General features: G+C 45.6%; 1 protein-coding gene across 1 annotated transcript in view; it reads right to left on the bottom strand.

The window, feature by feature from the left end:
* LOC146788619 (uncharacterized) overlaps nucleotides 1-27,333 on the bottom strand; it is a 1,185,638-nt gene that overhangs the window by 1,085,001 nt on the left and 73,304 nt on the right. Inside the window, exon 10 of the mRNA XM_085635786.1 lies at nucleotides 7,336-7,452. Within this exon, the coding sequence (XP_085491912.1) occupies nucleotides 7,336-7,452 (117 nt within the window). The remainder of the gene's footprint in view (nucleotides 1-7,335; nucleotides 7,453-27,333) is intronic.

A 27,333-nucleotide genomic window follows, 5' to 3' on the forward strand; every position in this document is an offset into this window, starting at 1 on the left:
TTACCCTTGGAATCTGAAATCCGCCTCAGTTCTCATACCCACACAGGCAGCAGGTGAGAGGTTAGTAGCAACCAAGGTTGTGATCACCTCAGATGGGTGAATGTATGATGGGTGTTCGATGCACCACCAGTGCCTCCACTCTGCTTTCAGAGCTTGTAAGGTACAGGTATTCCAGTGGAAAAGCTCTTAAATCAGCAGTGTGTGCACTAGAGGCACCTCGTTAGGCCATTCTGACTTGCTTGTCCCTGTTTGTGACTTTTAGAGAAGCTCTGGTGGTCCCAAACAAAGTAATGACCCCTAACACACTTTAGGAAAATTCAGAGCGTGTCAGGAGCATTTTCTTTCAATAACAAACTCCTGGTTTGGCAGCAGGTCTATTAAACATGGCACCCACATGGCAAACTTCAGTGCCTTCAGAAGATCTGCCATGGTGGTGGCTTCTGTGAAGGCACAGAGATCTCCATCTGCTTGCCAGTGATCTCAAAATATGGTGGGCAGTCTAGAGAAGTGAAGGAAATTCCTCCGCTAACCTGGTAGAGCGCCCCACCCCAAACCCAGAACAAGGGCCTTAGTCACCACACTCACTTTTAATAGGAAATGGTTGGCAAGCAAATAATGACCAGTCTCCTTATGAGACCTGTGAAATAGCCTCATTCTAAATCTATGCAATTCAGGAACAGTTAACATTAGAGAAAAACTTGAATACTCACCCGTTGCATGAAATATTCGATACAGTTAGTAAACTTTGTGGCATGATGCTTGTTCTTTGGGGTGGTATGTACGAGTTGTGGATAAGTGTGACATTGTGTGTTAGCTGGAATTTTACTGAATATTTTGTGACTTTATCGTTTGACACGGAGTCTTGTCCCTTTGGTTTGAGGGCCCACTCTCGTTTAATTTTTGTCTCATTGAGTTTAAACAATCTGGTAAGAAATGGGAATTGGGTGTTCAGGATCCCTTAGCCATTGTTTGTCGTAGATCTTCTTCATAGCATTCCTCAGCAGTTGGCTGCTCGAAACTACCATACATGATTTGTGTTGTTACATTGCACTAATAATCTATGCTGTCATTTCATTAGTGCCGCAGTGTGATGCTTTCACACTGGAGGGAGTACACTGGTTTTCCTCATCTTAGTGTGCAGATGTTTGGAAATTTAGAAAAGGCAACTTTTTCAGCAGGAATTAAAGGGAATGTTGCACATTTCATATAGTTTTCCCTTGACATGGATTCCTGACGAAACACACATCTGTTACTTACCCTTGTTTATTCTGATTTTGGTTGCTTGGACCGTGGAGGGGCCTCACACTCTGCCTATTCATTAATTTGTTATTGTTTTATTCATTGGCCTTTGGTTGACTGTTACATTGTTTCTTACTGGGATGCATCCAAAGATCTGTATTTTTTGGAAGTGCTATATTTGAGTAGCATTGAATTGCTCCTGGACCTACTGTATGTGGCAGCCTTTTTTCAGCATTTCTAATATTATAATTAAGAAACAATTTTTATTGTGATATTGAACTCTAACTACCAGAATTGGCAGTGAATTCCTTCATTCTTTGATTGGGTCATTCAAGTACCTCCTTTTAAGTTACACTGGTCCTGAGGATGGTCTCGAGGATTGACACTACTTGAGACCAAAACGATATTGCCAAGCCCATTTCTCAATTCCATTTTTTGATCCCATTGTCTACATTGATCTTTTTCTTGATGATAGATGGACAGTTAATATTGATCCTTTGGAGAGTGGATCCTTATACATTGACAAAATAAATCATGGGATGTTAAATACAGTCAATACAGTGCATCGTCAATATGTATTTGGATATTTTTGTATCTTGAACTGCTGCTGTTTGATTTATAAATACAGTTCTCTTTATGATATGATCTTTTTTATGCCTGTTTTATGTTGGAGGAACTTGTTTTGGTGGTTTTATTCCTTCATGCTTACTAAATGTTTGTAGTCAAATAACTTATTTTGATTCTGGATGCAACTAGATTGAGCATCTCTAATATAATTCAAATTGTATACTTTGGCTTGAATATTACCTGTTAGCGATTTACCTTTCTAGTGTAGCTACCCAAGCTCACAAGGGGTTATTGGGTTGCCCTTTTTTATTATATTTGAGTAGTATGCACATTTGCTCTTCAAGTTGTTTAGCATGAACTGATGTTATGAGAAATGGTTTGTGCTGCATAATGCAACAGCAGTTAAGAAAAACAGACATTCTGAAATAGCTTGAGGAGTGCGCCTTTTAGTTGTAGTCTTTTACTTTTTTAATGTTTTCTACTTGATTCTGCAAAAACGATGTATCTCAGTGATGAACTACCATGAATGGATTTGTTTACGTTACTTTCTTAAATTTGTTTGTGATGTTTATGTTAGAAATTGGGCTATTGGTTGAGGAGAGTGTGAGCACTTCTCAAGCAACAACCACAATCCTTTGCATGGTGAACCACTAAAAGTCAGTAAATTAACCTGTTCTTAACCCTCTAGTAGCTTGGCACAAAAACAGTCTGGCTTAACTTAGAGACAATATGTAAAGTATTTATGCAGCACACAAACAGCAATAAAGTAAAAATACACAGATGAAAAAATGATTTGGCACCAAAACAACAAAAATCAGATGAACCGGTGTTATACATAGGTCCAACTAGCCCACCATGTACCTCCAGTAAGCATCACAGAGCTGCGTTGCAGAGAGGTGGTCCGAGGCCATGCCCCATTTTACCTGGTGGGTTAGTTGGCCCCCAGGGACCCTCAGGATTCAAGGGGACTTAATTACCCCACTTAAAACGCACCACAGGGCGCGTTTCCACACTTGTGACATCAGGCCACGCCCTCTCCATGCACCACTGTGCAATTGCACCCCTGGTGCGCTGTAAATTGAGGGATTAAGTCCCCTTGAGTCCTGAGGGTCCCCGGGGGCCAACTAGCTCACCACTTACCTCCAGTAAGCGCCACAGAGCTGCGTTGCAGAGTGGTATAAAAAGGGGCATTGCCTGGGCCACGTCTCTGCAACGCAGCGCAGTGGCGCTTACTGGAGGTAAGTGGTGGGCTAGTTGGCCCCCGGGGACCCTCAGGATTGAAGAGGAATTAATTCCCCAACTTAAAACGCGCCACAGGGTGTGTTTGCACACGTCACCACAGGCCCCGCCCCCTCCCTTCACCACTGTGCAAACGCACCCCGTGGCGTGTTTTGAGTTGGGGATAAAGTCCCCTTGAATCCTGAGAGTCCCTGGGGTCCAACTATCCCACAAGGTACCTCCAGTAAGCGCCACATAGCTGCGTTGCAGAGAGGTGTAAAAGGAATGTGGCCTCTGAACACCTCTCTGCAATGCAGCTCCCTCTTCTCTCAATAATTATGTCCCATCAATATTGTTTTACTATTCAGGGGGCACACTGTGATCTGCTAGGTAATGGCGGCTGAGATCATCTGTCCGGGCATTAAAAGATGCTGCCAGGTTTAGTGTGTTCAGGGACAAGCCCTGAGCCTTCAACCATTTCCAGAGATGTTGAACCTCCTAACACTGGACCCACAACCCCACTCTGCCCTGATTGGTGTAGCACCACATGGCAGTCATGTTGTCTGTGAGCACCGGTACCCGTTCCAATTGATGGTCATGAGGAACAACTTCAGTGCCAAGCGCATCACCTGCATCTCACCTACAAAATCTGGATGGAATCCGACAGATTGCCTACGTGCTTAGCCAACTGAGACTTCAGATCCCATTGCAGAGCCCACATGTGCCATCTGATGTGGTCCACAACCAGGATGCAGGAGGTCAGGAGGCCCAAAAGGCTCGGAATTGATTTCACTGAGACCCAGGCTGTAGGTAGAAACATTGATAACATAGCCTAAATTTCCTGGATTCTTTAAGGCATAGGGATGGCTTGAAAAAGCACATATCCAGGATGGCTCCAATAGAGGGGAGTCACTGTGAAGGAGTCATGTGTGACTTTGGTACATTGATGGATAAATCCGATGATGCCAACATGTTGGATGTCCTCTGGAAGTGGTTTACAACTGTTGGAGGTGAGCCCGCTTTCTGCAACCAGTCATTTAGGTATGAGATAATGGGCATTTTGAACCTCCGCAGATGCCATACGACCACCACCTTCACTTTTTTGAAAACCTGAGGTGCACTGGTCATCCCAAAAGGGAGCAAGGAGAACTGGAAGTGATTGCAGGCTACCTAAAACCACAGACAGCGTCTATTGAAATGATGGACGGGGATGTGAAAGTAGGTGACCTACAAGTCAAGCACCACAATCCACTCTCCTGGATCTAGGGCAAGCAGAATGGGTTAGTTTGAGAATTTTGAGCTTGCCCTTCTGAAGGAAGAAACTCGGAGGGCAAAGACCTAGGATGGGATGGTGGCCTACAATATAATGGAAGTAGCAATCTATCCCAATTTGTGATGCAAGCACCCTCTCTGCTGTTCCTTGGCCAAGAGAGACAGAACTTCTCCTTGAAGCAGGGACAGGTGGTCCTTCAGGAGGCAATACCATGTGGGTGGCATGTCCGGGGGGACATACAGGAAGGGTAGGGAATGGCCATGTTCTATGATCTGGAGCACCCATTGGTTGGATGTGATGCTTCTCCAACCCAGGAGGTGAAAGATGACTCAACTTCCTACAGAGCAATCGTGTGCTGCCGAGGGCAAATTAAAACAGTTTTGCGGCAGCTACAGAACAGAGTGTGGGGGGTTGGGTAGAGCATTGTTCCTGGAGACCTGGATGTTGGAGCTAGGCCTAGAGGGAAAGAGAGCTGTGATCTTGCTCTCTTTAAAAGGTCCTAAGACCAAGTCCACCTTCACTCAAAACTGGCAAAAACCGTTTAAACACATGTCCATGAGGTAATGAGGGACTGCTGGATCTCTGAAGAAAATCCTGTGGAGTGCATCTGGGTATGGTGCTTTAGCACCGCAGTGGTGCCGACTGCCCTACCCATGGTCGGTTGTGTCCAGAGCAGAAATCATGGCATATTTCACCACATCCTACCAGTCCAAGATTAGCCACTGTAATGTGACTCGAACGTCATCCAATACAGCTTACAAAACCTTGGCTACTTTGTCCTACAGCGCTAGCGAATGCCTGCCCTGGAGACAAGATGTATTCACGGATTTCAAGGCAAGGGGCTGGCAAATGAAAACATGTGTTTTGCAAATGTTTTCATTCACTCAGACTCTCTATATGGGGGGAGGGGTTGCTGGGAAGGAATTTAGGTTTATTAGGCTGGTTACAAAATCTGTGCCCCAGGGAGCATGTTTATTCCACCTTGCCACTTCACTACAGAACGGGTGGCACGATCCTGACTTTGCCTAGGTGCCTACTAGCACATCTGTCAGTGCCTCACTGAAGGGCGGAGAAGGTTCCTGGTTTGCATGTGCTGGGTTGAGGACTACAATAAGTTTTGACCTCACGGCAAGATGAAGTCTAGGAGTTCTGTCCCTCTTCTGATCACTGTTGAAAATATGGCCTCTGTTGCTATAGCTGAGTTAGGTACAGACAGACCAATCTCTGGGGAAATGTCTAGACCAATGGTGTCCTGTAGGTCTTCAAAAATGTTCCCATCATCGTATGACATTTCATCCTGATCCTCATCGGCATATGGTGTGTGGTCTGGCTCTGAGTGGGCATACTGCCAGAGTCCAGGAGGTGATTAAATTCAGAGTACAATACAACTATCACATCTGTGTGCCAAATCAGTGTCGGATATTAACTGTTGGCGTCAATCTTGTGCCGTAGGTGGCGCCAGGCATTGCCAGCCTCGGGCCAGTGGAGTCATGCAAAAGTCAGATTCGGAGCTGGTTGCAGGGTTGGATCTGAATGAGGGACCACCATGAGGCTGATTTCGAGTGGAGCAGTCAGCAATGGGGAAGAATTCTCTGCTGGGAAACCCGTCTAACATCCTCCCTAGATCCATGGGACCCAAAGGGCCTGAAGAGGGACCCAGTGAAGCTCCAAAAATGTTATTAATGGCCGGGCGAATCTCATGAAGCTGTGGTGGTATTGCTATCTGTTGTGAACTGGGCAGGATCAGAACCAGTGCAAGTGTGGGTCCCGGGCACAGAGACAGACTTTGGGGCTTGGAGGTGCCTGCAGCATTGCACGATCCAAGTAATAGGTGTGGCAGAATGAAGGAGACCCATGCTTAGATTTGTTTTGGTAGGATTTTTTCAAACTTACCTTTACTTTGTGACCATGATGCCAGACATGGGAGCAACCTCAGGAGCAAGAGCAAGTCCATGCTCACGACTTCAACTAAGACCCCGTCTTTTACTTCCTGAGTTCGACAATGGCAAGCTTAGCCTCTTGATCTGAAATGGACTTCCAGTTCAGTCGCACAACTTTGAGATGTATTTGGTGCCGCAGCACCATAGACAGGCACCGTGGGTGTCACCAAACAACATCTGCCAATTACAGATGTGACATTGTTTGAACCCTGTTGTTTTAGGGGGTGACATTTGACACACTACAGGATTTTTTAGGAAGAAATTTCTGTCAGGTATCACAGGAATTGAAAGCTTCACATCCGAGTTGACTGGTGTGGAATGAAAGGAACTTTTATCAGCGCGCAGGTCACTCATTAATTGATGCTCCAATGCCATATCTGGGGCTCGTCGGATATGTTGAGGAGCCGCACAACACCACCTACCGAAGAGCTAGAGAATTGCTACGTAAGTTTCCAAATTCAGTCTGACACCTGTAGTAAGAAGTCTCAATCAGAAATCTGCCCTCTGGTGAGAGGTACACAGCGCCATCAATACACAATAGCACCTGGTGTTAAACAGGTGTTAAATTGCAAGCACCTGTTTTGGGGGAGGGAGTGGTTTATGCACTCGGTCACTACCTTTGGAACTGCTTCCTAACAAGGAGTAGGCTGAAACTGGATATCACTACAGGCATTTTTCTGGAGGGAAGAAAACATTCCTGTTAACTTTGGGGCTTGGAAAAATACCCAGTAGTTATGTGAAAAGTAAGAGGGAGCAGGCTTACAGTTAATGTGTGAGTGTGAAAAATAAGCACAAGAACATTAATAATAGGGAATTTCAGGATAGTGCTTGCCAATGCATGGCCAGCGTCTTGATACCTAACACAGATGTGCACGTTTTCTAGGATAACAGACTAAAGCATACAAAACATTATTCCGTATAGGCATATCAATTCTTCCGTGGTCCATCCTCCCCATTGCTGGGGTCTAGTGCTCAGCGCCGCAAAATAGGCCGTGCGCAAAATAATATACATAGGTTACACATGTGATTAGCCTTTACAAAAATATATCAGTAATATTGCCAGGCATCATAGAATTTCAAGGCGTAATCAATATCTACCTTCAGAGCATGTGGGTCCTTTCCATCCGGCATTGCAGTTGCATGTGTATGATCCAGGTGTGTTCTTGCAGATACTGTGCCGGCTGCATGGATTATCTCTCTTGCACTCATCCACATCTGTAGACATAAATGCATCAAATGGACGTTAGGAGCAACTATCATGGTAAATACTGGCACTTTTTGTACAAAATTGAACCCTCAAACTTCTATTGAAACACTTTGTCTACATAAACATTTTACACAGTTCATCAAACATGGCAACGACACAAAAAATAAACAAATACGAAAAGCATGAAGTATGCTATATAATGGGGTTATGCAAACAAACAAATGTGACACAAAAAAAGAAAGTGAAAATAAGAAAAGGGTTAAAAGTGATAATAAATGCAAAACTTTAACTTGGGGCGCTAAGAGTAAATAAGAGACAGGGAATAAGGTGCACAGAGCAGGTGTTCGATGCGGTTCGTATTACTTGGAAAGACAGCATCTCTTCCTAATCATGGAAGGTTTCTCATATGACAGAGAAAAAAATGGCAGCTGATTTATTTAAGGGCATAACTGCAGGGGTTAATACTAATGTAGTTAAAAATAGAGAGAAATGAAGGTTTAAGAGATACATTTATCAGATTTGCAATACTAAATAAAGCAGAGTTGGTCAAATGGTGGGATGTTATAACTCTGCAATAATACTTAAAAACAAACAGAATACGCAGTAGATTACATTTTATTTAATTATTCCAACATATGACGATCTTGAGTTAGATTTAATGTTAAGATGGGTGAAGGAGCCAAATAGCTCTTCTAGAACTATTATGCAGATCTTGGTAGAGAACTCAGACAGAAAGGTTACAAAATTAAAAACAGAGTTTTCGAATTGGGAGAAGAAAATAAGTACTATGAATATGAAAACTTAGGAGATTTTAAAAGATGTTATGACACCATATCAGCAGAATAAAAGATAGAGAAAGTCCTGTAAACTGCAAAGAGATGAAAATGATTACAAATCAGGTTGCATTTCTATAGTTGCAAGGAAATGTAATCATTTAATCCAGATTAAGTGAGATATACAATTAAATATCTCTAAAGTCTCATAATTAGTAAGTGGCTTGATGTCTAGCATACCCACCAGTAGTGAAGGGGAGGAACTATCTGACTATGGTGAGGAACCAAACAAACACAAGGAGATGATGGACGGAGCGCTGAAACTTTTCAGACACAGATCTGGGTATAATCCATCATCGTTCTTTAGCTCACTTTGCCACCCCAGTTCAGACCCGGCCATATGCAAATCAGCCTTGACCCTGTTCCTCATGGGAACAGTCCTGCCCGAACTGCCAAGCCAGCTCTTCCTTAGACTAGAAAGAAGCATCCTGGGACCAGTTCTGGGCAACACCCCCCATCAGCCAGGCTAGCTTGAATCCAGTGGCAAAGTGAGCAAAGGACCCACGTCTGGGCATGCCCTGCCAACTTAGGGTGAACAGAGCAAACACAAGGAGATGATGGACCGAGCACTGAAAAACTCACCCCAGTCACGAATCTGGGTTTACTCCAACATTGTTCTTTGGCTCACTTTATCACCCCAGTTCCTTGTGTTTGCTTTGTTTGCACTAATGGCCTCATTACGAAGTCATGCGAAAACGTTCTGCTCGACACCGTCTCGGAATCGGGACTGACCGACTCGCGTTCAGAGGTTCCACCTGACCCATTACGATGCGACCAAAGACTGTTTGGTCGGATTCCAATTGGCTCCTATGGGAACCAGTGTTCCACCCGATAACACAGGCTCCTATGGGTAAATGGGGGGTGTGCAGAAAACTCTGTTTGCTTGGTGAGGAACCATCAGACAAAACAGAGGTCAACACTTATGTTTTAGAACAAATGAAGAGAATAGGTATGGACAAGAACAAGGGGGCTCCTAAGGACACAAGAACACAAGGAGAGGAAAGAGGGGCGGTAGATAGTACAAAGGAAAGAAGGGATATGCAAACTAGATCCTGGACCCACAGGAAATGAAGAAGAGGATTGTCAAACACATACAAAAGATAAGACATCCATGGATATAGCAGTGATTAATATGTCTGATATGGTGTTTACTGATGACATGGTGTCAATTGTAAAGAACGCTTATGGTTTCTGCTGTAGTTTTGCTTGTGATATTAACAGAATCAAAATTGACCTTTATAAGCTTGTGAGAATTTTGAAATTGAAAAAACATTTGGAGAATAAACCTAAATTTGTCCGACCCAAGGTAAATACTGAAATCATTAGTCCATTTACTATACAGGGCATAAAAGATACAAATACTGTTTTGAGTAATAGTGAGATTGATAGAAACCCAAATACGATTATAGATCTCTTAGAAAACAGGATATTCAAGGGGGGCTGACTAATGATAGCAGGCTTAAGAGAAAATTCAACTTTATGCCTCCGGTACCAAGAGAAATAATATTGATTTATTTAATCACATAGTTTTAAATTATCTTGATAAATGAGGGTATCGGTGGTAGAAATAGATCTTATGGTTATGACAATCGGACACCTGAAAAATTAGCCTTCTCACAGTTGAAGAATAATCATGACATCATCAAGCAGTTAACAGGGGAAATACAGTTATCATGAGTCTGTCTGATTATAAAAAGGAAATGATGGTACAATTGAGAGCAGAGGGAAAGTACACCTAATTGACACACAATCCGATTCAACAGATTACAAGGAAGATTAATATTAAGCTTAAGAACTGGTTTGATGACCTACTTCTTAATGAGGATGGAAGGAAATGCCTCTTTTTATATGGTCACCCCCAAAGTTTGGACTGATGCTGCTGGTTTTTCGACTCTTAAAGTGCAATGAGGTCTACTAATGCTCTCACTGCCAGTGACCAGACCTTAAAACAAGTATGTTTGATTGGCTTATACCCAATTGTTGATTTTAGTTCAAAGGTGTTAGACCTGTCAGCCCTTTGGGTGGTCCCTCCTCATCATTATTTCTTTTGTCCCACTTTTGCCTCAAACCCTGTTTGAATTTTTCCTTTTTGGGAACCACCAGACTTTTTAGTGTTGCTGGAGATTCAGGGAGCCATTTTACCTACCCCTGAAACTTCTGTCTGAGGGCCTGGAGCACAAAATGGTGGCCACCTGTGACATCACCAGCATCCACTGGAACCTGCTAGCACCTTCCAGAACATTCCAGAACCCTGTGACAGTTGGAGGCGGTTTAGAATGTTGGGAAGCTAAGACAGAGAATTGGCAGTTGGAGCTGGCAGTTGGCACCTGACTGGTGAGGAGAGAGCAGCAGAAACTTGAAGGAGGAAGGAGTGAAGCAGCAGGGGTGGAAACTTGTGCCTGGAGTGGGGTCCATAAACCCACCCTTGATACTAGTCCCTACTGACTGAGCCCAGCCTGGAGCCCTGTGTGGGAAGAAGCAAGAAAAACCATCCTAAGGACCTGGACAGCAGGAACAGGCCTTAGAGACAGAGAACAGCAAGATCCTGACCTGGAAACTGGTTTCCCTGGAGTCCGACGTCGAGTAGCCTGAGACCTGGAGCCCGAGGTGGAGAAGCGGCGCCGACTGGAAAGCGGACGTCGTACCCGGAGCCGCCAGAGGTCGAGAGAGGGCGCCGTCAGAGGTCGTGAGGAGTACCAGAGGTCGAGGAGGAAGTCACCCGAGGTCGAGTGAGCGGCGTCATCGGAGGAGTGAAGTCCGCCCTCCGGAGTCGTCGGAGACCGAGGTGAAGCGTGCCGGAGGTCGGGAGTGGAGATCGCACTCCGGAGTCGCCGGAACCTGAGGAGAGGAGCACCGGAGGTCGGGAGTGAGGTCGCACTCCGGAGTCGCCGGAAACCTGAGGAGAGGAGCACCGGAGGTCGGGAGTGAGGATCGCACTCCGGAGCCGCCGGAAGTCGACATCGAGTCAAGGCCGGCCGACGTCATCGAAGTTGAGGTCGCCATCGGACCGGAGCCGCCCGAAGTCGACATCGAGTAAAGACTGCCCGACGCCATCGAATCGGAGGTCGAGATCGAGCCGAGGCCGCCGACATCGAACCGGAGCCGCCTACCGGCGTCGTCAGGAACTGACACTGTGCCGAGGCCGCCGACATCGAATCGGAACCGCCTCACGGCGTCGACACGACTCCAGCGGCGTCGGAGCATCAGAAAAAGGGCAGTAAGTGGAGTAGAGGGCGCCTAAGGCCCTGTGGAGACCTGAGAGACTGCTCTAAGGGGCTAGGGAGGTGCTGGAACCAACCTGACTGTGCCAGGGGGTGAGCTGAGACTAATTTAGAGAGGTTGTGTGGAGGGAGAGAGCCAGGACTCTGGTATTCCCCCCTTGATCTACCTCAGTTTAGGCCTCAGCCTTGTCCAAGCCAGGGAGTAGACACCCTCAAGCCTTCCACATCCCCACAAGCTGTGCCTGGGCCAAATCAGCCCTTAGGAATTCAAACGTGATCTGATTCTATGAGTGTCACTGTCAGCTTTTAAGTATTTATTAGGGGCACTGAATTTATTGTATTTAACCTATTTATTGCTTCACTGTATTTATTGGTCCACAGTATTTATTGATGCACAATATTTATTGGTTTACAGTATTTATTGCCTCAGAATATTTAATTGCCTGTATGTATTGCACTTATATTTATGCCTTCATTATTTATGATCACCCCTATTTATTGAATCATTAAGCCAGTATTTATTTGACCTGCACTATCTAAAAAGTTTGTATATTGTGATTGTTATTTATTTATCTAATCAGCAACTAAGAGAAAAAGAAGATAAAGAAAGATATTTTCATAATTTTTACGGTGTAGAGTCGTTTTTGGAACGGATGCACGCATGGTTATTGTTTGGGTATGTCGTATGCTTAGCACGGAGCCTGATTCCTGACCACTCGAGCCAAGCTACCACAGTGTGTCCGGAAGACCACCACCACCCTTCCAGTGTGGGAGTGGTTTTTCCAACATTAATTGGTGTTCAGCGGTGGGATAGAGCTGTGCCTACGCATACTCAACAATAACTGTGGGTAGTCCATAGGCCTACACCGGGAGTTTTCTCAAAGCGGCCTTCCTAATTGTGGGTTTTTGTTTTTTTCAAATTTACTCTGGTGGTGGGAGGAGGTATTATTAAAGGTACCCCCCTGCATAGTACTGCACAAAACCTGTCCTCTAACCTGAGTGGGCGAGATGGAGTTTGTACTAGAAAATCTAGAAACGAACACTGTGGCCCAACTCAGGGAGTGATGCCAGTGGGAGGGGGTGTACTGTCCCCCAGGAGCAAAGAAGGGTGCACTCCAAACCAGCTTAAGGGCTTGGGGGGAGGCACGACGGGAAAGCAAGGCTGAGGAGGAAGACAGGGAGGGAGAGCCTGACCCCGAGGGGGCTGAGATGTACCAACCTGAGGTGGGGAACCTGTCAGCGGGGCCCAGAACCATTTCCAGGAAGGGCAGCAGTGCCTCTAGCGGTGGCTTGTCTGAAGTGGAGTTAACAGACCGGAGGGAGAAAAGACAGCTCACATGGGACTTAGCAAGGCTGGAGAAGGAGAAGGAGGAGCAGAGGATGGCCCATGAATTACGACTGAAAGAAATAGATCTTCAGATCCTGAGAATCGGGGCACAACCTGTTCCTAATGGTGGCAGCCAAACCCAAGAGATCACCAGGGAACCTAAACCCTACCTGCGAAAGGACATAGTAGCTAGCTATGGGGCGGGTGACGACATCGCCAAGTGGCTAGCGGCCTATGAGGTCTCGTTGAGGGCCCATGGGGTTCCAGAGAAGTACTGGGGAGGGGGATTGTACAAGTACATGCCTCCAGCTGGTAGGGATGCTTTATTGGCCCTCGAAGAGGATGAGCAGACCCACTACCCCACCATGAAACTGGCGCTCATAAGGAAGTTTGGACTAACACCCGAAAAGTACAGACAGAAGTTCAGGGGTAGTCACAAACTGGGCACACAGAATTGGGTGGACTTCCTGGACTATGCAAAGAAGGCACTTGAGGGTTGGATTCAGGGCAGTGAAGTGAGGAACTACGAGGGGTTGTTTGACCTAGTACTGAAGGAACACCTGCTCGAGAAATGTTTCCCTGAACTGCGGCAACACCTGGTGGATAGCAAGCTGACCAGTCCCCGGAAGCTTGCTGAGGAGGCGGACATTTGGGCTAGTACCCGGGTGTCCACAAGGGGGACTGGAGGGGATACTCAAAAGGCCGGACAGGGCGCCCCCCCAGAAGAAAGAGGGAGGGGAAAAGAAAAAGGAGTTCTCCAAAGGCCCCCAAAGTAACTTCCAAGGGAAGGGAACAGGATTCACCCTTAGGGCTAACCCACCCAGAAACCCTAATCCTGGCCAGAGTCAGCAGCCAAGGGTTGTCCATTGCTATGAGTGCGGTGGCGTTGGACACTATAAAGGAGATCCGAAGTGCTTGAAACGACCACCCCCTCCCACTGGAGGAAAGACCCCCGGAGTAGCTAGTGTAGTGCTCGGGGAGGAGATGCCCTTAACTAAGGGAAGGGAGTGGGCGGGTGTCACTTTAGTGTCCCTGGGAGAACGGGAGATGGTTCCTAAGATCCAGGTGCCCGTAAATACCGCAAAGTATGGGCAGTGGGTCACCATCAACGGCCAAAGAGGGGAGGCTCTGAGAGACACAGGAGCCAGTATGACTATGGTGCGTAGCCAACTGGTGTCTCCAGAGCAGGTAATTCCCGATGTACTCCACCCAGCCGCGATGGCTGACGGCAGAACAGGCCACTATCCCGTGGCCGAGGTTCCCTTTGAATGGGGGGGGGTTGCAGGTTCACTTCGAGTTGCCGTAAGCCCTGCCGTGCCAGTCGATTGTCTGCTGGGGAATGACATGGAGCACAACGCTTGGAAGGAGGTGGAATACCGGACTCACACTGAGATGCTGGGTACACCTGACTGGGCCTGTGTTAGCACAAGGTCCGCGACTACCCGAAGAGGGAGTTCATTTCGGCTGGAGCCTGGAACAAAGGCCCAGCCAGCTGCCAGTCAAGGGAAGAACCGAGGACAGGAGGAGCCTGCCTCGGCGTCCCCACCCCGTAGGACGGATAGGCCACCGGAGGTGGTGGACCAGGAGTCTGCGGTGGGGGACGTTACCAACCTGGAGGACCTACCCATCCCGGCCGAGTGGCACGTGGAGGGAGGCCCGTCCAGGGAGGAATTCTGCCAGGGCCAGAGGGAGTGCCCTACCCTTGAGGGGCTGAGGCGACAGGCCGAAGCCCAGGCAGCAGGGAACGTTGAAGGGAACTACAGTGTTTACTGGGAGGATGGCCTCCTCTACAGTGAACCCAAGGCACCCCTACACGGATCGTCACGAGCCTTGGTAGTCCCTCAACGTTATCGAGCCTTCCTTCTGGAGTTGGCTCACGAGATACCATTGGCAGGACACCTGGGGCAAGACAAGACCTTCGCCCGTCTTGTCCCACACTTTTATTGGCCTCAGATGAAAGTGTCGTCCGATACCTACTGCCGGACATGTGTGTCTTGCCAAGCCAGTGGGAAAACAGGGGTGAAGCTGAAAGCTCCCCTGGAACCACTTCCTGTCGTCAGCACCCCCTTTGAAAGGGTGGGCATCGACATTGTGGGTCCGTTAGATCCACCGACTACAGCTGGTCACAGGTTTATCCTGGTTCTGGTGGATCATGCCACACGGTACCCAGAGGCAATACCTCTGAGGACCATAACAGCACCTGTTGTGGCTAGGGCCCTGATGGGAATCTTTACCCGAGTGGGTTTTCCCAAGGAAGTTGTGTCCGACAGGGGGACCAACTTCATGTCAGCGTATATGCGGGCGATGTGGAAGGAGTGTGGAGTGACATACCGGTTCACCACTCCTTACCACCCCCAGACCAATGGTCTGGTGGAGAGGTTTAACAAAACCTTGAAGGGCATGATCAGAAGTCTGCCTGAAAGCCTGCGGAGGAAATGGGACGTCCTCCTACCCTGTTTACTTTTTTCCTACAGGGAAGTGCCACAGAAGGGAGTGGGCTTCAGCCCCTTCGAGCTTCTGTATGGGCACCCTGTACGTGGACCTCTCAACCTGGTGAGAGACGGATGGGAAAGAACTCCCAGAAAGCTTCCCCAGGATGTGGTGAGCTACATGCTGGCCTTCCGGAGCCAAATGGCTAAGTTGTGGAAGCAAGCTTCTGACAACTTGGAAGCCAGCCAAGCAGTGATGAAGGCGTGGTATGACCACAATGCTCACCCGGTGGAGTTGGAGCCTGGCCAGAAGGTGTGGGTGATCGAACCGGGAGAGCTTAGTGCCCTCCAGGATCGCTGGTCAGGACCCTTTGAGGTGTTGGAGAAGAAGGGTAAGGCTACCTACTTGGTGGACCTGAAGACCCCTCGTCAGCCCCTGCGGGTGCTGCATGCCAACCGCCTCAAACCCCACCACGAGAGGCCCGAAGTCATCTTGATGATGGTGACTGACGGAGGAGAGGACGTGGAAAGCGAGCCTCTCCCCGATTTGTTTGCGTCTCAAGAAAAGGATGGGTCGGTGGAGGGAGTGATTCTCTCCCCATCTCTAACTCCTGAACAGCAGGAGGACTGTCGCCAGGTCCTGGGGCAGTACTCTTCGTTGTTCTCCCTTGTCCCGGGTAGGACTCACCTGTGCGTCCATGACGTGGACACAGGAGACAGCCCACCTGTGAAGTCCAAGATCTACCGGATGTCAGACAAGGTGAAGGCCAGCATTCATAGTGAAGTCACTAAGATGCTGGAGCTAGGAGTGATCGAACCTTCTAGCAGCCCCTGGTCCAGTCCGGTGGTACTAGTACCAAAAGCTGCACCACCGGGTGCCCAACCGGAACTGAGGTTCTGTGTGGACTACCGGGGACTGAATTCAGTGACCAAAACTGATGCTCATCCGATCCCTAGGGCGGATGAATTGATTGACCGGCTGGGAGCTGCCCAATATCTAAGTACCTTTGACCTTACTTCAGGGTACTGGCAGATCTCTTTGACTGATGGAGCAAGGGAAAGGTCAGCCTTCTCCACGCCCAATGGCCACTACCAGTTCTGTGTGATGCCCTTTGGGCTCAAGAACGCACCTGCCACGTTTCAGCGCCTGGTAAACCAGATCCTCACCGGAATGGAGAGTTTCTCTGCTGCTTATCTGGATGACATAGCCGTCTTCAGTAACAGCTGGGAGGATCACTTGCGTCACCTGCAAGCTGTTCTCCAGGCCCTGAGACAAGCTGGATTGACGATCAAGGCCAGCAAGTGCCAGATCGGGCAGGGGTCGGTAGTGTACCTTGGACACTTGGTGGGTAGGGGAGCGGTGCAACCCCTCCAGGCGAAGATCGAGGCCATCATGGCCTGGGAACCCCCCAAGACACAGACTGAGGTCCGAGCATTTTTGGGTCTCACGGGATATTACCGCCGCTTCGTGAAGGGGTACGGTACCATCGTAGCCCCCCTCACGGAGCTCACGTCCAAGAAACAACCTCGACGGGTAGTCTGGACGGAGGCTTGTCAGCAAGCCTTTGTGAGATTGAAGAAAGCCATGTGCGAGGCCCCGGTCTTAAGGGCCCCAGACTTTTCCAAGGAGTTCATTGTCCAGACAGATGCATCAGAACATGGCATTGGGGCAGTGTTATCGCAACTCAACGAAGAGGGTCTGGATCAACCCGTGGTCTTCCTATCCCGGAGACTACTTCCCAGGGAACAGAAGTGGAGTGCAATAGAGCGTGAAGCCTTTGCAGTGGTATGGGCTCTGAAGAAGTTGCGGCCATACCTGTTTGGCTCGCACTTCCTGGTTCAGACCGACCACAGACCCCTTCGTTGGCTGATGCAAATGAAGGGGGAGAATCCCAAGTTGTTGAGGTGGTCTATTGCCCTACAGGGAATGGACTTTCAGGTGGAACATCGGCCTGGAGTGGACCACGCCAATGCAGACGGTCTCTCAAGGTATTTCCGCCTTAGTGATGAGAACTCCCAAGGGGTTGGGTAGCTCTCCCCACTTTCAGCTGGGGGGGACGCGTGTTAGACCTGTCAGCCCTTTGGGTGGTCCCTCCTCATCATTATTTCTTTTGTCCCACTTTTGCCTCAAACCCTGTTTGAATTTTTCCTTTTTGGGAACCACCAGACTTTTTAGTGTTGCTGCAGATTCAGGGAGCCATTTTACCTACCCCTGAAACTTCTGTCTGAGGGCCTGGAGCACAAAATGGTGGCCACCTGTGACATCACCAGCATCCACTGGAACCTGCTAGCACCTTCCAGAACATTCCAGAACCCTGTGACAGTTGGAGGCGGTTTAGAATGTTGGGAAGCTAAGACAGAGAGTTGGCAGTTGGAGCTGGCAGTTGGCACCTGACTGGTGAGGAGAGAGCAGCAGAAACTTGAAGGAGGAAGGAGTGAAGCAGCAGGGGTGGAAACTTGTGCCTGGAGTGGGGTCCATAAACCCACCCTTGATACTAGTCCCTACTGACTGAGCCCAGCCTGGAGCCCTGTGTGGGAAGAAGCAAGAAAAACCATCCTAAGGACCTGGACAGCAGGAACAGGCCTTAGAGACAGAGAACAGCAAGATCCTGACCTGGAAACTGGTTTCCCTGGAGTCCGACGTCGAGTAGCCTGAGACCTGGAGCCCGAGGTGGAGAAGCGGCGCCGACTGGAAAGCGGACGTCGTACCCGGAGCCGCCAGAGGTCGAGAGAGGGCGCCGTCAGAGGTCGTGAGGAGTACCAGAGGTCGAGGAGGAAGTCACCCGAGGTCGAGTGAGCGGCGTCATCGGAGGAGTGAAGTCCGCCCTCCGGAGTCGTCGGAGACCGAGGTGAAGCGTGCCGGAGGTCGGGAGTGGAGATCGCACTCCGGAGTCGCCGGAACCTGAGGAGAGGAGCACCGGAGGTCGGGAGTGAGGTCGCACTCCGGAGTCGCCGGAAACCTGAGGAGAGGAGCACCGGAGGTCGGGAGTGAGGATCGCACTCCGGAGCCGCCAGAAGTCGACATCGAGTCAAGGCCGGCCGACGTCATCGAAGTTGAGGTCGCCATCGGACCGGAGCCGCCCGAAGTCGACATCGAGTAAAGACTGCCCGACGCCATCGAATCGGAGGTCGAGATCGAGCCGAGGCCGCCGACATTGAACCGGAGCCGCCTACCGGCGTCGTCAGGAACTGACACTGTGCCGAGGCCGCCGACATCGAATCGGAACCGCCTCACGGCGTCGACACGACTCCAGCGGCGTCGGAGCATCAGAAAAAGGGCAGTAAGTGGAGTAGAGGGCGCCTAAGGCCCTGTGGAGACCTGAGAGACTGCTCTAAGGGGCTAGGGAGGTGCTGGAACCAACCTGACTGTGCCAGGGGGTGAGCTGAGACTAATTTAGAGAGGTTGTGTGGAGGGAGAGAGCCAGGACTCTGGTATTCCCCCCTTGATCTACCTCAGTTTAGGCCTCAGCCTTGTCCAAGCCAGGGAGTAGACACCCTCAAGCCTTCCACATCCCCACAAGCTGTGCCTGGGCCAAATCAGCCCTTAGGAATTCAAACGTGATCTGATTCTATGAGTGTCACTGTCAGCTTTTAAGCATTTATTAGGGGCACTGTATTTATTGTATTTAACCTATTTATTGCTTCACTGTATTTATTGGTCCACAGTATTTATTGATGCACAATATTTATTGGTTTACAGTATTTATTGCCTCAGAATATTTAATTGCCTGTATGTATTGCACTTATATTTATGCCTTCATTATTTATGATCACCCCTATTTATTGAATCATTAAGCCAGTATTTATTTGACCTGCACTATCTAAAAAGTTTGTATATTGTGATTGTTATTTATTTATCTAATCAGCAACTAAGAGAAAAAGAAGATAAAGAAAGATATTTTCATAATTTTTACGGTGTAGAGTCGTTTTTGGAACGGATGCACGCATGGTTATTGTTTGGGTATGTCGTATGCTTAGCACGGAGCCTGATTCCTGACCACTCGAGACAAGCTACCACAGTGTGTCCGGAAGACCACCACCACCCTTCCAGTGTGGGAGTGGTTTTTCCAACAAAAGGGGACTAGTAACCCCATTGGGGAGTACAGGGTTACACGCTGAGACCTCAGCTGTGGATTCCTTGAGGGGGCAACCAAAGTTGGAACTTAAAGGTATCAAACAACTCGTTACATTAAGCCTGATTTGGTGCCCAAGTCAGAATAAATGTAACTTGTTGCTATGTGTAACTTTTGTAAAGTGTCCACTTTGTTGCACAAATTGTCCTGTGAGCAAATACGGCTACACACAGGGCCTGTCCCCAAGACAGGTTTCTGCCCTCCCGGGGAGACATGTAAACGACTCCCAGTAAACGACAAAATAGAAGCCTGTGTTGGGTAGAGGTGTTACCTAACCCTGACAGGAAGCCACATGAGTGTTAGGCCAAAAGGCGAGCTTCAAAGTGGAAGCCAGCTTTAAAAGGCATATGGCAAACACTTGGAAAAGGGGCTGCTCAATTGTTTAGGCAGACAGGCTAGCACTTAGGGCAGAGAGGGAACAATCATCAAATTGTTTTTTTCCAGAGGCGCGTAGCCCCCTGGTAGGCACTCCTCTGGGTTTAGCTAGAGAGTTATGCACACCAAGAGAGGGGTTCTGCCATGTTGGTATAAGAAGAAAGGGGACCTGATAGCCCATTGGCTAGTGACTGCAAACTCCATTGAGTCCCTTTTCTGAGCATAGAAAGGTCACACCGGCACCCAGAACTCAGTTCTCACTAGACTGAAGAAAGGGGTTGAAGGAGGACTGCTCGGCCGCACAAAGGATCTGGGGAAAAGAGGCTGCCCTGATGTTGGACTGCACCGGCTCACCTTGGGACTCATAAATTAAAGGACTGTGCCTGCTGGGTCCTGCTCGTGAAGAAGCCAATTCCTGAGTCCAGAGAGAAGCAAGAGACTCCAAGGGTCAGTTGTCTGACCTCCTGTTGGCACTACAGGGCCACAAAAGCTAAGGTAGCCTGCCTGGTAATTTGGTAGCCGTGGTCTCTGTATTGTCACTCCTCGCCCTCATGCAGCCTAAAGGATCAAGACTTGATGCATAAAAGTTGCACCTGGGTCTGCTGGGACCAGAAGAGTCGTCAGAGTTCAGCTGGGTCACCCAGAAGGCAAGTTAGCACCAAAAGAAGGAAACTGCTGAAACCGTTGTATTGGGTAACTAGTAGCCAAGTGGCGACTGGACTTCTGCTGAGTTTGAGAGGACTTCGAGGGACATTGACCCCTTAGGCCAGAATCACCTCACCAAGCCTGTGGACCAAGGAGTAGCCCCGGAAGTCCCCTGTTGACCTCACAGTATCTTCAGCACCCTTGAGCACCTTCAGCATCCTATATAGCATGCATCAGGACCACTCCAATGGGAATTGATGGAAAGGGACCACTGACACTGGAACTGTAGTAGAGAGTGCTTTTCTCATTGAGGTAACTGTTTCATCTGACCTTGCTGGTTCCCTTGACTAGCTCCATGCCAGAGTTGGTTGCTTAAAGTAACTCTAAGTGACCGCATTATAACTTAACCAAGTTTTTCTTGAAAAGATTTATAAATGTGAAATTTGATGAATTTACCAATGTTTGTTCGCCATTAAGTAAAATGAGTAATTGGACAACATATCGAGTTGTAAATATCTGGAATGAGAATAGTAAATGTGCCCCCTACAAAGTCCCATGCGTTCCCTAATGTTGCACAGACTGGAGTGGGAATAGTATATCTTACCTCTCCAAAGTCCAACGCTTTCCCAACTTTTGTACAGACTGGAGGGAGAACAGTATATTTAACCTCTCTGAAGTCTAGCGCTTTCCCTACTGTTGCACTGATTGGAGTGGGAAAAGTAGAAGTCCAATTCTTGCCCTACTGTTGCATATACTGGAGTACGAATAGTATATCTACTATTTCAAAACTACAATACATTTTCTAATATTGGTTAAATATATTTATTATTAATATTTGTTTATAATTTTAATTTTATAATATTTGGTTACATTTTTGTTTTTAAAGTTGTATAATTTTTTCGGTAAACAACTTTTTTTATTTAATTGATTGGTAATTTGTTTAATGTTTTGGAATTGAATAATTAATATTTTTTTATGTTTCGTTTAAAAATATATTTTATATATATACATCTATATATTTATATATATTATGTGATTTTTATAGTATATAAACATACACACATATACACATCTATATTTTGTCATGAATCTCCCATCCTATATTAGGGACACTAAACATGTTCTTAATATTTTAAATGATGTGACACTGGAACCAGTGTTAATGCTTGTTGCTTGGGATGTGGTTTTGCGCTATACCAGTATTGAGCACAAATGGGGATTGCAAGCAATGGTTTATTTTCTTAGAAAGAGGCCTGCTACCTTCTTTACACATATGAATATGTTCCTGGAGAGGATGAATTTGATATTGACTAATAATGTGTTTTTATTTAGTAATGAGTGGCACAATCTTAGTTCTCACTTTTCTACCTCATATATCTGTCTCTTTATGGGATGATACAAGTGAAGACACATCTGAGGCCCTGGCAGTGCTGATTGGACAGATGACATACTATATAGGGGCATTTCATCAACAGCATACTGATAATATGGAAGGGTTTTATTGAGCAGTTGGAACGTTTTGCGGTGCATCTAATATACAACACATACAATATTCAGCTTACGTTAGAATATAGTACTGAAAGGATCTGTTTTTTAGAAGCAGAAAATCTCTGTCAAGGAAAACAAGATTGGTAGTTGTAATGCGCTTCAGCATGCTAGACGTACTCGTCATAGGATCCAATTACTTGCAATACCATATGGAGAGATGGTGAGAGTGAGGCATAACTGTAGTGAGGAACATGAGTACTTAAAGAATTTGGATGACATTGACATCAGATTCAGCACAAGAGGTTAAGATACGGGGATGATAAAAATAGCCATGGATAGGGCCTGTAAACTAAAGAGAAAGGGCACTCTGAAAGATAAGACCAGGAAGACACTCAAACTGATGGAATAAAATGCATAGCATCACATGGTTGAGAAATAGATAAATTCAGTGGAGGTTTGAATAGATACAAGAGCTTTTTGACTAATGAGTTAATGACAGCAAAATGGATCATACAGAAGCCACGTATTACATTTAGAAAGAGTAGAGCCCTGAGACACATAGTTAGCCCTAGTCTCCCCCCCACCACCACTAGCAGATTAACTAATTGGGTGTCACTCTCTAACACAGGGTATAACAAATGTAGGGACTGCAATGATTGCAGATTTCCTGATGACAAGAAACAATATTTTCAATACAGTACTAACACTATACATCAAACATGCTCCATAATTACTTGCTCTACTAAGTATGTGGTTAATGTGATTGTGGGGTTATCTGTATATGTAGCATGATCAGACCATTATGAGAATGAAGTCCAGAACATTTGAGGGATATAGAGCAAACTTGTGCCAGATGTCTCATAACTGTACAGTGTGGTGTCTGCCAAACAGCATCTCAAATCAAATTTCATTGTAACAGCATACACCAATTGATCCCAGGACTGGGAACAGGGAATTGATCCAACGGAGGACAGAAACAATTTGGTGTTTTAAATTAAAAGCAGTGGGGAAGGGTCTTAGGGCTAGATGTATGACCATTTTTGAATACGCAAACGGGTTTGCGCACCTGTTTGCGCATGCAAAAACTGCATTGGGAATGTATAAACCCTATTTTGCGAGTCCCAATTTTTTGCGACTCGCAAAGTAGGGTATTGCGACTCACTATTAGGAAGGGAGCGCAACCCTATGTATGAATGTTTTGCGTCCAAAATTGCGGGCGCAAAACACTCGCAAATTACCACCCTCTTCAAGAGGGTGGTAATACACTAGCAAAAGGAAAGGGGTCCTCAGGGGAGCACTTCCCCTTTGCAAATGCAGTGGAAAATATTTTTTAAGGGCAGGCAGTGGTCCCGGGGAAATGTCGAACTACACAAATGTCGACTTGGAAATATCGTGACACCGAAATATTGACAGCAGGAATATCGTGGTCAAGAATATCAAATTTAAGGTAAGAAATAGCTTTTTCAAAAATATAGAAGTCATTAATATCATAGTTGTTTAAAATATCTATTTTTTAATTAGTGTTATGTAATTTAGTTCATATTTTAAATATATGTGATGTATGTTTTGAGTATTGTTTTTGTTTTTTAATATGTGTTAAATTTTTTGTAGTTATCAATTTTATTTTAATTAAATATTGCGTTTTTTTAGATCCGTAGCGGGATGTGGGTTTATAGGGCAATAGGGTGGGAAGTAATTTAATTATAATAAATTAATGAATAGTTTTTATTTCATAATCTTTATATCATTGAGATTTTATAGTGTTAATTGTGTGAAGTAATTTATTTGTAATTAATTTCTAATTAGTTGTTAATTAATATTAATTAATTAATTGGTAATTAATTATGGTAATTGTGTAAGAACAATTAGGTGCGGGTTGTGGGGTTTACAGAGGAAAAGAATCGGAAAGACTTTTTGATTAATTAATAATTAGTTCCTAATTTATTTTACTTAATTTATTGAAAATGAATTATGGATATTGTGCAATTAATTTTAAGTGCGGGTTGTGGGATTTATAGGGGTAAAGAGTAGAAAGTAATTTATTCGTAATTAATTATTAATTAGTTGTTAATATTAATTAATTGAATATTAAATATGGAAATTGCATAATTAATTTTGCGTGGGCTGTGGGATTTATAGGGATAAAGGGTAGAAAGTAATTTATGTTTAATCAATTAATAATTAGTTGATCATTATTATTAATTAATGTATTGCTATTTAATTAGGGTATTTGTTTATATTTTTGTGAGGGTTTTACTTTTATAGGGTTAAAGGGATGGAGTAAGTTCATTTTATTTACTATATAATTAGTTGTAAAACACTTAGGGGTCTATTAGGATGGTGGGTGGACTTTAGTCCATCCGCCACCCTAGCAGTGCTGGGACCGGCCGCCAGTGGTGTGGCCATCCTGCACCTGCACTTAGGATGCCACCGTGGCGGTGGCATTTTCCATTCCCAGCTCACAGCACCGCCCGCCACAATGCTGGGAATGCACGTTGTGCATTGTCATGCACAAGGTGACAGGCACCGCGTGGTGCTTGCCACCTTGTCTGTGACAATGTAGGGGGGTACCTACCCTCCCAATACCCTAGAGGCCCGCAACAAGCCCCCGAAAGCATAATCCGCACCCCTTTCTGTGGCGGCAATGCCGCCAGGGAAAGGCTGCTTCTAGCAGACACCACCAACATATCCAGACCCTTTTCCGCCCGGTCGACTGGTCGACCTGCGGAAAACCGGCAGACGGTCTTTCCGTCCGCCGGGGTCCCCCCGCCATACTAATATGGCGGGGGGAATGGGTGGCAGGCGGGGTATGATGTAGTGGGGATCGCCACCGCCATGCGTGCGGTGGCGATCCGCCCTACATCATAATAGACCCCCTAGTTCTTTAATTGAAAATACATTTTAATTTTGTAATTAATTTTTTTACAGTTTAATTTTAGCTGTGCATTGTGGGGATTATAGGGGTAAAGTGCGGAAAGTGAATTCATTGTTATGAGTTTTAATATTTTTTTCATTAATAATATTTCTTTCATTGGTAATTAATTATGTTAACTATGAAAGTACTTTTTTTTAAAAATGTAGATGTGGTTTGTAAATTGTTTTGTGTTATAGGGTAGAAAATTAAAAAAGTAATGTATGTACTAGTTAATGTTTTTGTTTCGAAATAATTTGTAATTAAAAATATTTACTTGTTTTAAAAATATTTTTTATTTTATTTAGTATAATATTTGGAGGTATTTGTCATATGTATTCAGCATTATAATATGTTTTTTTAAATTAATATTAAATATATTTGTATTTTAGTTTTTAACATATTTATAAATGTTTGTATTTATTTTGTTTTTTAACCTCTTCGGTGCATTGGACCACCCGCGGCCGTCTGACGTCACTGTGGGTGTGTGTGTCGGACGGCCGGGATCCATCTGATTTGAGGACGTGTAGAATTCGCCCGCACAGTGGGGAAATGTGCGCCACACGGAAGCGGCTAAATGTTTTTGTTGTTGTTAATATTTTGTTTTTAATTTTGAACTGACTATAGTGAGAATATTATTTTTTACCCCACCTCTAGCCAACACTTTCTCTACTGTTATACTCACTGGAGTGGGAATAGTAGTTTTTACCCCTCAGCTATCCAACACTTTCCCTACTGTTACACTCACTGGAGTGGGAATAGTAATTTTTACCTTTTTGCTATTCAACACTTTCCCTACTGCTTAAAATTATTGGAGTGGGAATAGTAATTTTTACCCATCCACAATCCAACAATTTCCCTACTGTTGCACTGACTGGAGTGGGAATATTAATTTTTACCCCTCCGCTATCCAACACTTTCTCTACTGCTGCAGTGATTGAAGTGGGAATAGTAAATGTTATCCCGCCAGTATCCAACACTTTCCTAATGTTGCACTCACTGGAGTGGGAATCGTAATTTCTACCCCTCCGCTATTCAACACGTTCCCTACTGTTACACTCACTGGTGTGGGAATAGTTACTTTTACCTCTCTGCTATCCAACACTTTCCCTACTGTTGCATTCACTGGAATGGGAATAGTAATTTTTACCCCTCCACTATCCAACACCTTCCCTACTGTTGCACTCACTGGAGTGGGAATAGCAATGTTTAACCCTCACTATCCAACACTTTCCCAATTGTTTAGGCAATATGCAAGTGACATCATGGTGCATCACGGCATGAGGCATCACAGGAAGTGAAATCACAGGAAGTGTCATCACAACCCATGAAGTGACATAACAATAAGTGACATCAGCTCTTAACACCTCAGACATATGTTTAGAAAATCTATCACAAGTACATTTTAGCACATTACGAAATTTAACAAGAGAGGTTTTGCGTTGGGGCTATGCCAAAAATGTGGCGCTACCCTGACACAAAATCTGTATTTGTCCATAATTACGGAAAGCATGTGTCACTTTATTGAAAAAAGCCTTCATTGCAAGAGGAATAAGGACATGCAGAGCAACAATCATACAAACTCTGGACCCATCAGATTCACAACTGAATTGCAAACTGATAAAATATTTAAAATTACACAACTTCGTGATAAGATTAACACATCAGGAAATACTTTAAGAAAGAAAGGTGAATAACCGATCCAGAACAAAGAAGGCCATCAAAGTTATTCTGGACTAAAAGATTATTTATCGTATAAATAACTGTAGTTGGAGGACTTTGAGGGCACGGTCGAAAATATAGAGCTGCCCTTAGGTACAAGACAACACGCTATAATTCCAAGTCATCCTCCCACGTATCAAGCTTATTTGCATATTTTTTTACTCATTTTTGAAGAAAGTTGGCTGTACTATGATTTGCAATGTTTTTAAAATGTTGTTTTTTTTTATTGGTGTTATTAATTATCATTAGTACTATGTGTAATTGTGCACAAATTGTTAAGGTTTTAATTAACTAAACAATAAATTTACATTTGACTTTTGAGCCTCAACTTATACATTTTTTTTAACTCTGGCACAAAGAAAATGGTAGCAGGGAGAAATGTGGCAGTATATCTGTCCTGCTTAATTGGTTGCAAAGTCTGCATTGTAAAATATATCTGTTGAAGGCACCTGATGCAGAGACCTTTGTGTGCCTAGTAAATCTCAGGGAATAATAATAGTAAGACAACTCTGTAGGTGAACACATTTTCTGGCGAGATCTGTGTTTTGTCTAGTACATTTTTCAATCAAAATAGCATAAAGGGTTAATGTGAAGGTTAATGTGAGATGCAAACTACCAGTTTTTATTTTTTGTAGCTGGGTAAGTGGGTTATTGCTTTTAACACTGAGATCCTTTTGTTATTGGCAGTTTATACATTGCAGTCCTTCTATTAAAAGATAGTGAGCCATCAAGAGCATGTGACGCCTGCACCTTGTAACCCTCACTGTCTTATTTAACAGCCTGTTCATAGTTCCAGATTTGTAAA

This window comes from Triturus cristatus, chromosome 11 (genome assembly GCF_964204655.1).
Source record: "Triturus cristatus chromosome 11, aTriCri1.1, whole genome shotgun sequence".
Lineage (NCBI taxonomy): Eukaryota > Metazoa > Chordata > Amphibia > Caudata > Salamandridae > Triturus > Triturus cristatus.